The 12,056-nt window shown below is 52.2% G+C and overlaps 1 protein-coding gene across 3 annotated transcripts; it reads right to left on the reverse strand.

Annotated features, from left to right (window-relative positions):
- Rnh1 (ribonuclease/angiogenin inhibitor 1) lies at positions 1-12,056 on the reverse strand. Of its 3 annotated transcripts, none has more exons than XM_036168256.1 (10): positions 7,767-7,859; positions 5,762-5,866; positions 4,090-4,260; positions 3,608-3,778; positions 2,931-3,101; positions 2,685-2,855; positions 2,426-2,596; positions 2,019-2,189; positions 410-580; positions 1-283 (listed from the first exon to the last, which is right to left on the reverse strand). In XM_036168256.1, exons 1-10 carry the CDS (start codon positions 7,853-7,855, stop codon positions 196-198), a joined length of 1,479 nt encoding a protein of 492 aa, XP_036024149.1. In that variant the 5' UTR covers positions 7,856-7,859; the 3' UTR covers positions 1-195. The 3 variants fall into 3 exon arrangements, with proteins under 3 accessions (XP_036024149.1, XP_036024134.1, XP_036024141.1); XM_036168241.1 differs by lacking the exon at positions 7,767-7,859 and adding an exon at positions 11,999-12,056 and having other exon boundaries at positions 2-283; XM_036168248.1 differs by lacking the exon at positions 7,767-7,859 and adding an exon at positions 7,869-8,325 and having other exon boundaries at positions 2-283.

The following is a 12,056-nucleotide window of genomic DNA, read 5'->3' on the forward strand; positions in this document are numbered from 1 at the left end:
CACCACAAGGAATGACAAGGACCTTTCTTGCCAACAAAGTATTTTAATAGTTATAAAGTGTCTATAAAGTTGTCTGCTGAAACAAGATTACAATGCTTATCTCCCTCCGGTCAACACTAGGGCACCTAGAGCCAGAGATCCTGCTGGCTGCCCCTGGGGCTGGATTAATGTTGTGTGTCCAGAGAAGTGCACATCTCAGGAGATGATCCTTAAGGATGGCCTTTGTTCCTCCAGGGCCCGCAGCTGGTCTTCCACCTCCCCCGTCCAGTAAATGTCATACAGGCTGTCACAGGCAGGCAGGAAAGAGTGAGTTGGGGCACTCCTGTTTACTCCTCCATTCCCACCTTCCTGCCTGACTGCTCTGAGCTCGGGGCACCCCTGTCCCACCACCTTCAGCACATCCACTTACACTAGCTGCTGGAGGGCACAGCTGGGCTGTTTGAGGCTCTCCATCAGCTGCAGGACTCCTGAGTCACCCATGCAGTTGTTACTGAGGTCCAGTTCCTGCAGGCTGCGGTTGGTCAGCAGGACTGAGGCAAGGCTGCCGCAACCACTGTCTGTCACGTCGCAGTCCCCCAGCCTGGGTGGAGAGGGCAGAGCTGTCCTCCATATCTGGGCCTTGGCAGGAAGGCAGTCCCTCCATTCTTCAAATGCAGCTAAGCTTCCCTCAGTTGGATACAATGGACGGAACCCTAGCTTCCCCTGACAGGAACGGCACCCAGCCTCAGAGGGCACATGCATCTCTTAAGAGTGCCAAGAGCCTGGCTAGGTCAGAACCCCTGTGCACCAAGGCCAAGAACATCAGGGTGCCTATAGGAAGTGACAGGGTTGACGGGTTCCAGACTGAGTAAGATGGGGGTACAGACCAAAGGAAGAACAAGTGTGCAGGGCCAGTACCCATGCTCATCAGATGGAACCTGAGGAAGCCAGAGGTACTGGGAGTTAAGGTACAAGCAGACCAGGTGACATCAAGAAGCTGCTATGACTTGCCTCCCCAAGGTGGGTCTGAAATCTACAGGACCCCATCTGTAAGTGACTGCAGCAGGCCCCAAGACTCCTGGGACAGGACCCACACTCCTTTCCTCACACTCCAGAGTGTCCTGCAGCCCTGGCGTCCCTACAGTGGCCTGGTCCACCCTTCAGCTAGTGCCCAGTCCAGAATGACCAGGGGTCACTATGACCACCACACAAGGCAGGCCTGAGATAAACGGTAAATGAGACTCTGGACTGGGTAGAAGTGGGCAATGTCTAGAAAGGCGAACAAAAACTTGAGAAAGAAGTGAGGACAGGAATGGAACTGCCCTTAAGACCCAACGACTGACTCCAGGACCCTGCAGACACAGGAAAGGAGAAGGACGGAGAGGGTGCACGACTCCTTGGGACCAAGGCCCACACAGGCAAATCGATAGCCCAGAGCACAATGGACAGAAAACTGTAAAAGCTGCCAAAGAAGGCTGGGCTCACTTGCTGCCAAGTTCAACAACCTGAGTTCCACACTTGGAACTTACCTTCTGACCTTGACATGCATGCATGGTATAAGCTTGGGGCACACACACACACAGAAATGTGAAATAACTTAAAAATCTGCTGAAGACACTAAGGAGGCACGTAGGGAATTTGGGACAGCAGACTCCTCCCTAGAACCAGAAAGAAATGGAACAAGTGGCTCAGATTCCACATCTAGCTTAATGACCAGGATACACGAGGTTCTGTAGAAGAAGAGTTTCTAGTACTCATGGAAGCTGCTAGAATGTGACTAAGAAAATGAAAGAACCCAGGCTCAGTGGTGCATGCCTTATCCGAAACACTCAGGAGGCAGAGGCAGGCAGATCTCTGTGAGTTTGAATCCAGCCTGGTCTACACAGTGAGTACCAGGCTACATAAAGAAACACTATCAAGGAGACAGGATGTGGGAAAACCCTAGGACATCCATCCCTACCTGGGGTTCCTCACAGGAGGAAGGTGGCCAGACTTGGAGCTGTACCTACCTCCCAGCACATGCCCACCTGCACACTCACCAAAGCACACGCAGCACAGTGTCTGGCTGGCCCAGGGCCTTGCAAAGCTCCAGGACTCCCAAGTCCCCCAGGGGATTGCTGCTCATTTGCAGCTCCAGCAGAGAACGGTTCTTGGTCAACACAGAGCAGAAGTGGGAACAACAGGCAGCTGTGAGGCTACAGGTCTTTACCCTGTGGGAACAGAAAGGCTGGAGCCAGTAGCTCCAACTAGCCCTTCCCTAGGAGGTCCATAAGGAACCCAGGTGTCGCACCCACTTCCCCATCCCTCCCTCATCCTCTGTGGACCTGCACCTCAGCACTGCCCTCTTCCTGAATCCAGCAGCAGCCCCCAGACCTCACTCCACCCTAGCCTTTCTGCACACCTGCCTAGCCCCCATTCTGTCCTAGAAGAACCTCAGGTCCCTCACCACAGTGACTCCAGCTGACAGCCAGGCTCCAGCAGGCTCTCACACAGCAGCTGGGCACCTTCGTCCCTCAGCTCATTGCCAGCTAAGCTGAGTTCCTTCAGGCTCTGCTTGGCCCTGAGGACACGGCACAGGTCCTTGCAGCCCTCTGCAGTGATATCACACTCCCACAGCCTGTGGGACATCAACACTCTTGAAGGATGATCCTCACTCACCATGTCCTCCATCCCCATGCAAGGAGGCTGGGAGCTGACTCACTCACCATAGAGTCCTGAGCCTGCAGCTGGGGAGCAGCAGTCCTGAGCACAGAGCTGCAATGCCAGCATTACCCAGCTTGTTGCTGCCCAGGTCCAGTTGCCGCAGTGAGGCTTTGGAGGCCACGACATCACACAGATCCCTGCAGTTGGCTGATGTGATACCACAGCTCTCCAGCCTAGAGACATAGGACATAATAAGAGGAGTACTGGTGCCTGCCCCTACCCCTTTGCCTCTGTGGTCTAGTACATACTTGAGTGACTCCAGTTGACAGGCAGAGTCTTTCAAGCCCTGGCACAGCATCTGGACACCAGCCTCTTGGAGGTCGTTGTTGCTCAACACTATCTCCTTAAAGTCAGGTTTCACCCTGAGCACTGAAGCCAGGGGCTCGCAGCTGGTAGCTGTGAGGTTACAGTATTCCAACCTGAGGGCAGGCAGGGATCTCAGGTACATCAAAAGGATTAAGGATGGGCCTAGAAATTTGGCATCAGGGAAACAAGGGATTGCTGGTATCTCATTTCCCATTGTAACCTTAGGCCTCGTCTGGTCAGGCACAGTGAGAACCTAGAGCCTCCAGGAGGACACCAACCTCACTCAGGAAGCCTTTACTGGAGAGAGCCCCACCTCAAATTCTGAGGTCCTCCCAGAACCAGCGCAAAGAAACAAGTTCCTACTGGAGAGTATCTTCAGCTCATCTGGGGTCACACTACAGAATCAAGCCAGACTACCAGCATCAGTTCCTCCTCTCAGAGGCTCGGCCAGCTGCCAGCACCTAGCAGAGGAGAGCCCTTCAAATCTTAGGAGTCCCCCCAAAGTTCTTATCCACTGTGCTGGTGCGAGGCTTACTGAGGATGGCTGGATGGCTGGATGGCTGGGCTCTGGGCTGGGGGCGGCAAAGAGCTCAGGGACCCTGGCAAGATAGACACTCACTGAAGCTTCTCAAGGCGGCACTGGGGGTCCATAAGTCCTTCACAGAGCAGCTTCAGGCCTGCATCCCCCAGAAGGTTGTCACTGAGATGTAGCTCACGCAGGGTAGGCAAAGAGCGCAGCACGTTAGGCAGGACCCCACAGCCAGCCTCTGTCAAGCTGCAGTTCTGGAGGCTGAAACACATGCCATTAGCAGCAGTGATGGACAGACTCAGCCCATGCCTGCCAGAGCTCTAACCACACCCTACAGGTTAGGACACTACTTTCCCTCTAGATGGGGTTCCAGGCCAAAGGAGGACACAGTGTGGCTTGTCCCAGCACCGCACACTGCACCTGTGTTCTTCTGGATGGAGCTGTGAGTGCCTAGTACCACAGCCTGTCCCTTCCTATGTCACCAATGTCTCAGTGGCTTTCTACATCACAGCTGCCTATCTGCCAATTTGAGGTTCTGCCCTCAACAGGCTGGGCTGAGCCCCTGGACTTACCTCAGCTTCTGGATCTTACAGGCAGGCTTCTGTAGGCCCTGGAGCACCAGGCACACACCAGCATCCCCCAGCTCATTGGTGCAGAGGCTGAGCTCTGTTAGGGTAGGGTTGGCCTGGATCGCTGAGCTGATGTCTTTGCACCGCAGCTCAGTGAGGCCACAGTCATCCAACCTGCAGACAGGACCCCTGGGTCAGCATGGCGCTGGCCTCAGACCCAACCACACAACAGGAGCCAAGAAATCCAAATGTGGATTCTAACTACAATGTTTAAACTTGAAACAGGCATTTATGGTGACAGGTGGATCACCAAGCTCCAACTCAGTCTAGGCTACACAGTGGAAGAAAGCTTTCTCAAACAAACAAGAACTGGAATTGCTTGCCTTGCTTGCACCAAGCTTCAGCACTGAGAGTTGGGGTGGGGACAGCAGGACCGGATGTTGAGAGCAGGCAGAGGAACTCAGACCTGGTCACGGCTGCAGCAGCATGAGGACATGCTGAACCATAGCAAGTTATGACTCAGTTATGTCCACATGGACACAGTGTGGGAGTCCACACCCAGTCTCTCCACACTCTCCAAAAGCACATGACCAGCATGAAAAGCCCTCAGACCAGCCAAGGGGACATGTGCAATGCATCCAGACTCAAAACTCAGGTCACTAGGACAAGAGGAAGAGGAACCAACCCTACAGAAGGGGCTATGAGCTGATCAGTAGAAGTCACGTGGGATCCTAAGCAACTAAGGATGGGAACGTCACAGGGCAAAGCCGGGAACCCATATCTGACTAAAAGTGCTAGGCAGCGTGAGAGTCTTAGCACATGGTCATGGGAAGCTGATGGAGGGCTGGGATGCCTCAATGACTTTTGGAGTCTGTGGCAAACCTAAAACTATCTTGGGGAAGATGAGGATGAAGCAGGTTCCTATCTCTTGCCTGGGAACCTGAGAGCCTAGTGAGGAGGGCTGGTACCAACTCCCTTTCTCAGTCAGAGATGGACAGACAGGGACAGGGGTGGACAGGCACCACCAACTCCTGAAAAGCCTCCTCTGTCTCCAGAGAAGGGAAAGCTGAGTAGTAAGGGTCCAAACTGCCAGATTTGAGGTGCCCACCGCCTGCCACAGTCTCCACATCAAGCCCGCCCCCACTGAGCCTGCAGTGGTTCACATATGCTTCTCATACATGATACATGCTAGTCAAGTTCTACCACTTAGCTACATGCCTAGTTGTCAGTTTGGAAACTCTTGTATCTCAGGCTAATTTGTTATGTTATGCTCACTATGTAGCAAAAAAAATGACCTTGGGCTTCTGCTCCTCCTGCCTCCACCTCCCCAGTGCTGGGAGTATAGGCTTGTACCATCATGCTCACTCATATTTTGTTGGAAGTCAATTGAACTCAAGACCTTGGGCAGGCTAGGCAACAACCGAGCTATGTCCCTGTAGCCCAATTCCTGGCCAGTACTGAGTGACACCCTGTCTGATAACAAACAAACAAAAACGTTGAAGTAACATCATGAAGATTATGCAAAATGTCTTTGTGTCCATGAACAGCATGCTTTTGGAACACAGCAAACCCACCAGGTGGCCACAAGCTGCAAGAACCACCCATCTCCACAACTGAGCACTACCCTCCCAGCCAAACCCAACGGTCCCCACAAGGTCCCCAAGGCTGCCTCTACCTGACCACTTGGTATTGCTGGATCAAGGGAATGAGCTCTGTCCACCTGGCATCACTCAGGTGCTCACACTGGATGTTAAGACTCATGGTGGGTGCACAATGTAATCTGGGCAAAAGAAGAAGAAAGAAGGATGAGAACTCTTGAGGAAATCTTCATAGCTTGACAGGGTGGAATCCGTAAGAGGATGAGTCCAAAAGCCAAGAGTACATTTTTTTTTCAGTAGGGGCCCAGCCTCTCCCCAGAAGTGTGTCCACACATTGAGTCTCTAGAAGTAAACAAGGTACCAGGAGAGGCTGCCTACATGGGTCCCCTAGCAAATACCACTAAGAGAAGCAGAACATAAGGGCCAGCACTATGAAACAGTCTGAAGGAACCCAGCCATCTGGGGACCTCCTTCTTGCTGAAGACAGCATCGGGACACTAAGTCTGGCCTAGAACTCTCCTGCCTCGTATGTGCCTGAGCATGGCTATGTCTGGAAACCCCAGCAGGGGGGTTTCCTGCTCACTCAGCTCATGTTCTTGGAACAAACTAGGTGGAAGGCAGCACCATACTCTACTGTTGCCAAGCCATCCACAAAGATGCCAGGGAGCCAGGATCCTAGACAGAAGCAACCAGCTGAAGGGTGGGAAGGCACAGGACTCTGGGAGAAAGGGGAGTATTGAAGGGGCGGTCACTGAGGCACTTGCTCCCATGATTTCCCTCTGAGGCTAGGGGCTCAGACCAGGCCAGGACTATCTTCTGCAAAACCCAGTTCAGGCCCTACCCACAGAGGATCCAGGCTGTCCATCGGGCTGAGAAAAATGAGACCTATATCCAGGAAAGCTGGGACAAACTGGTCACAGGCTCTGACAGGGATGGGCACAGAGCCTGATAAACAAGGCTGGCACTGGCTGTGGAAGGATGTTCCTGAGAACTGGGGGACAGATACCCATGTCCCCACACTCCCTGAGCATCTGTTAAGCAAACTAGTTTGGCCAGCATGTAAGTATCCTGGAGGGCTCCTTGGAAGAAGTGATCTGTGCTATGCTGCTAGCACAGAGGTGGGAGAGGGGAACCGGGTTCTGTTTAAGAGCAACAGACATTCACACCAGCTGCCCTCTATGACGGTCATGACAATGACCACAGTTCTGTGGGAGGGTCCAGTGCCTGGCACACCATGGCCTTGCCAACGGGGCCTTCCCTTTCCTTCTCAGAGCTGGGAGAATAATCCTGTAATGCCAACCAGGGGAAAAAGATTCACTTTATACACCTTGACACAGGGTTAGTGACAGGGGAAACTAATGCAAGGCATGGATACCTCACTGCAGTCCTAACAGCCACCACACGGAGCAACCAGTTATCCCCACCCTCATGAGCCAGTGAGTAAAACCAGCCCTGCCTGGATTGCAGGGTGTGTCATCCAAACACAGTCATTGCTGGAGCACTAAAGGTGGGGTGGGGCTGCTACCGGCCTTCTCTCACAGCACCATCCCCAGGCCCTGGCCCACAAGTCCTGTTCTCTTTTGCGCTATAAACTAGGGGATCCTAGAGTGTGTCTATCTTTAGGGAAAGTACAGGGCTGGGCTTTGAGGCAGGTGAGGCAGCCAGTTCTGACTGATTATCTGAGGTCAGGGTCAAAGGATGTGAAAGTACCCAGGCAGCTGGCTCTCCTCCCACACGCCTCCCCTGGCTTGGCCTTGGGACTAGGCCCTTGATCCTTTGGCTGTAGGCCCTGGGAATGCTCACAGGTGACGTCGGGAAGCCCCACAAGCCTGGTTTGGAGGCAATATTTGGACCTCAGCTTAACTGTGACTAGGGATTGCTAGCTAGTTGCTCCTAATTAATTCTGGGATCTGAAGACAGCCTCCTTTGGGCCAATAGACCGCTGGCGACGGAGACATGAGCTCTGCCTTCAAGCACCGATTAAGGATCCTCCTGGGCACATCTGTGCCTCCCTACGAACAGGCCTCAGAAGTTCGCCCGGCCGGCGATCCCGCCCCCGCCCTATTTTTTGGTCCCTCGAACCTTCTGGTCCAGACGCTCTGCCACGTATTAAGAGGGCCAGGAGGGAACTCGAGAAAAACTCTCAGAGCCAGCCGGGCCCCCCGAAGCATGGCCCTAGCTCACCTGGCTCTGCTGCTGGAGGTCCCAGACGTTCCGTTCCTTCCGCCCAGGGCGGGGCCTCGAGACTCTCGCCGGTCCGCTCTGGCCCCAGCTAGCCTTTCACTTTGCCTTCAGGAAACCGCCCACCGAGTCTGCCCCTCCCACATGCAAGCAGCACTTTGGGAACGGACCTAAACAAACCTGAGTCACTTCTTTTGGACTTGACTAAAAATATATAAAATGATCCACAGCTGCCGCGAAATGGGTGTGACTGCGATGAGAGATTCTGGTACAAAAAAGAGCACACAGCCGCGTCTCTGGCGAGCCGACAACGTTTGCACGCATAGAACAGTGTTCAAAACATCCTTTATAAACCAGGCGTGGTGACGTACACTTTAATCCCTGGGCTCGGGAGGCAGAAGGCAGGAGGAATCTTTCTCCCTGGTTGGCATTACAGGCTTATTCTCTGTGAGTTTGAAGCCAGCCTGGTCTACAGAGCGAACTCAGGACAGCCAAGGCTCTATTAGACAGAAAAACCCTGTCTCAAATCATGGGTTGGGGATTTAGCTCAGTGGTAGAGCCCTTGTTAGGAGAGCACTTGTTAGGCAAGCGCAAGGCCCCGGGTTCGATCCTCAGCTCCAAAAAATAAAAAAATGTCCCCACCCCCCAAAAAAGAAGTCCTTTATGGCCCAGGGATGTGGCTGGGGGTGGTAAATAGACCTTATCTTATACATGAGGCTCTTGACACCCCAAAAGGGCATTTTGTCACTGTCTAATCACTTCTTCAGTATTAGTTTTATCAACTTCATTTATGTATATGAATGCTTCATTTGCATAGATGTCTGTGCATCATGCCCAAGAAGGACAGAAGAGAGTATCAGATTCCCTGGGAGTTATAGATGGTTGTGAGCCACCATTCAGGTGCTGGGAACTGAACCTGGGACCTCTGGAAGAGCAGCCAGTGCTCTTAACTGCTGACCATCTCTCCAGCCCATGTTTAAACTTTGTAACATACTCCCACATTGTGGGAATTGTTTTTGGTGTTTGCATTTTGAAACAAGGTCTTGATGTGTAGCTGGCCTCCAGTTTCCAGATTTGCCTCTTGACGGCTGGAATTCTAGCCCTTTGGAAAAGGTCAGGAAAGAGAGTTTCGACTGTCACTCAGGAGCCCTGTTCTCTGCATAGATATATAGCCACACACTTGTCAAGGAACCAGCATTCAGCCACCTATTCATTGAGCACCTACTGTGTGCCAGGCACTGTACCAAGTCCCAGGCCTCGTGGGGCTTAAGTAACACCAGAAAAGGGGACTCCAGCATAGGAGGTCAGGGATTGTCTTCCCCAAAACACCTGGGGCAGGGCGCCCTGAAAAGGGAAAGGGAGGCAAAGGAGCAGGCAAGAGGTAGACTGGAATTCAGCTTCATAAACCCTGCATAGTGGTCACTACAGACCTAGCTTAATCTTCTTGACGGCAGGAGCCATGAGAACTCAAGACCCCAGCAACTGTGAATTAGGATTCCACTCTATGGGGAAGGTAAAGGCTGCCCAACTAGAGGGAGCTTTGCCAGGCCAGCCCTTTCTTGTTGCTGATGGGAGAGCCCCTGAGAAGAAGCTGCATCTACAGAGACTGACTGATCAGAATCTCAGTGCTGTGGAAAGACTGGAATGGTGACGTTCCAGAGCCCAATTACCTTATCTTGGGCTAGTTCTAGCCCTCCCAGGCAGCCTTTTCTTGCCCATCTCTGTTGGAACTAACACCGGTGACTGATAGATAGAAACCTTTTAGAATCTTTTAATTTAGCAGACCAATAGCTTCCACTAACCCCAAAGCTGAGAATGTCATCAGATAACATCCTGGACCTATAGAAAAGCTTCCCCCATCTTGCTGTACCTGTCTCTCTGATGTACCCACCAATGTCATTTAAACTTGCCTTGATTTATGACTTTTTTTCTGCAAAACTACAAAACTTCATGACACCTCTTCCATGTTGGAACATGGAATTTGGGGCAACCTAAATCTATGTTCCCAGGTCATAATCACTAACAATAACTCCAGAATAAACTATCTCTTATTCCCTGTAAGATGAGAGCTGTGTTTTTTGCATGGATACTCTGTACGCACATAGGGCAGGGGCTACCAACTTGGGGTCCTGGATTCCAGGCAGGTGTGTTTCTAATACTTCACCAGGACCTCAGGACAAACTGTGAAGACAGTGAGCACCTCTCTTCCTGCCACATGCATGAAAGTGGGCGTTTCTATAGAGACCACTTCCACTGAGGGAGGGTGAGAAAGGGGAGAAAGAGGGTGCATGGGCTCCCTGGGTATGCTGAGTTTCCACCAACTACTGGATGCTGTAAGGGAAAACTAACAGGGGTGGGTCTGGTGTGATCATGAGGATCCTCTTTTGGGGGGGGGGGGTTGAGACAGGGCTTCTCTGTGTAGCTTTGCACCTTTCCTGGAACTCACAGAGATCTGCCTGTCTCTCCTGAGTGCTGGAGGTCACATGAGGATCCTCTTAAGGAAATGGCAGAGATAATGTGTGGAAGGGCAAAGAAACATTTGTCTTTTGGAGCCTCCAGAAGGAACCACCCACAGACACTTGATTTTTAACTCATTTTGGACTTCTCTCCAGAACTGTAAAGTGACAAATGTAAAGTAACCAACAGATTTGCAATTTTGCTACAGCGGATATAAAACTGGTATTTTTACAACTATTACAATTCTGGGTGTTTTGTTTTCCTTCTAGACGGTCTCACTGTGTAGTTCTGGCTGTCCTGAAACTCACTATGTAAACCAGGCTGTCCTCGAGTTTACAGAGATCCACTTTCCTCTGTCTCCTGAGTCCTAGGACTAAAGGCATGCACACTACACATGGCTCTGTTTTGTTTTGTTTTGTTTTTTTCTTTTTTTAAGCTGTGGTCTTGCAGCAGGACGTGGGCTGTCTTTAATCCCAGCACTCTACCCCAGAGGCCCAGGCAGGTGAATCTCTGCGTTCCAAACCAGCCTGGTCTACATAGTGAGATCTTGTCTCAAAAAACAAAACAAAACAAAACAAAACAAAAGACACAGCCTTGCTATGTACTGCAGTCCAGGCTCACCTTGAACCACATATATAACCTCATCGTCCTTCACGCTGAGCTTGGAAGCCTGTGTCACCACACATAACCTACTTTTTCTGTGTACAAACACGGTGAGGCAGCCCAACCTTTACGTTAATCCCAGCACTTCATCCAAAAGGCTGAGCCAGAGTATCAGCATGAGACTTCTAGTTTGTGTTACATAGTGAGTTCCAGGCTAGGCTGGGCTACAGTGTGAAACTTTGTATTTAAAAAGAAAAAAAAAATCATATATACAATGGCCAGACTACTGAGCAAGACCCTGTCTCAAAAATGTATTTAAAAAAACAAAAACGTGTATACAATGCAACTTTCCTCTGAGTACAATTATCTGTTTATGTGGCTGAATCAACCATCCCTATGGTGGACTGTTTTCAAATTTTTCACTACCCTGTAAGTAAGATCTAGCCGGTTCTAAGGTCCTTCCCAAACACGGCCAACATGACAAAAGCTGCTGCAGAAATCTAGCTGTCTGCAAAACAACTCTCACGAGGTGCGGAACCAGTTACTAGGCCTCCCACGGGAGCGGCTTCCACTTCCCCTGGCGTCCTGGAGGCCTAGGGGTAGCCCGGCTGCCTGTTTCAGGCCCCACTGTGAGTCCGCAGTTCTCGGAGGACCTGGGCGATCGAGCGATCCTCCAGGTCAGACGTCGCTGCATCCAGGCCCTCCACCTACTCCTCGAAGTGCTGCGGGGTGGGGATGAAGGCCAAGGGCTGCTCGGCAAACGAAAGCAACTCTAACTGGGCGGGTCCTTGCTTAGGTGACCTGAAGGAGACTGCGCACGCGTATACTGACGCGCTAGGACCCACCCCACCCCACCCCACCCCCAAGGGCGACCGCGGGCGGGGGGGGGGGAATGTAACATGGTGCGCTGACGTCATCCACGTGCGCAGACATCGCCTCGTTCGTCCCTCCCCCTTCCTCCGGGCCCCGCCCTGCCCCGCCCGGGAGCGCCCGTCTCGCTTCCGGCTCTTCACCCGCTGAGCGGGGCACGGACAGCTGAGTGACCGCAAGCGAAGAGAGCGTGTGAAACTGACCTCGCGAAGACGGCGGCCTGGAGACCCGGGGAGTGATGGCGGCCTTCTGAGTGGAGTG

The sequence above is a fragment of the Onychomys torridus genome, chromosome 1 (assembly GCF_903995425.1).
Source record: "Onychomys torridus chromosome 1, mOncTor1.1, whole genome shotgun sequence".
Classification (NCBI taxonomy): Eukaryota; Metazoa; Chordata; class Mammalia; order Rodentia; family Cricetidae; genus Onychomys; species Onychomys torridus.

Excerpts from the sequence above, each read along its gene's own strand:
- Rnh1 (XM_036168256.1), bottom strand. The coding sequence starts at position 7,855 with ATGCTTCGGGGGGCCCGGCTGGCTCTGAGAGTTTTTCTCGAGTTCCCT. Across the intron at positions 5,867-7,766 it reads CAGAGCGTCTGGACCAGAAG|ATTACATTGTGCACCCACCA; the intron begins GTTCGAGGGACC and ends TCTTTTGCCCAG. Across the intron at positions 2,856-2,930 it reads TGTCAACTGGAGTCACTCAA|GCTGGAGAGCTGTGGTATCA; the intron begins GTATGTACTAGA and ends CTATGTCTCTAG.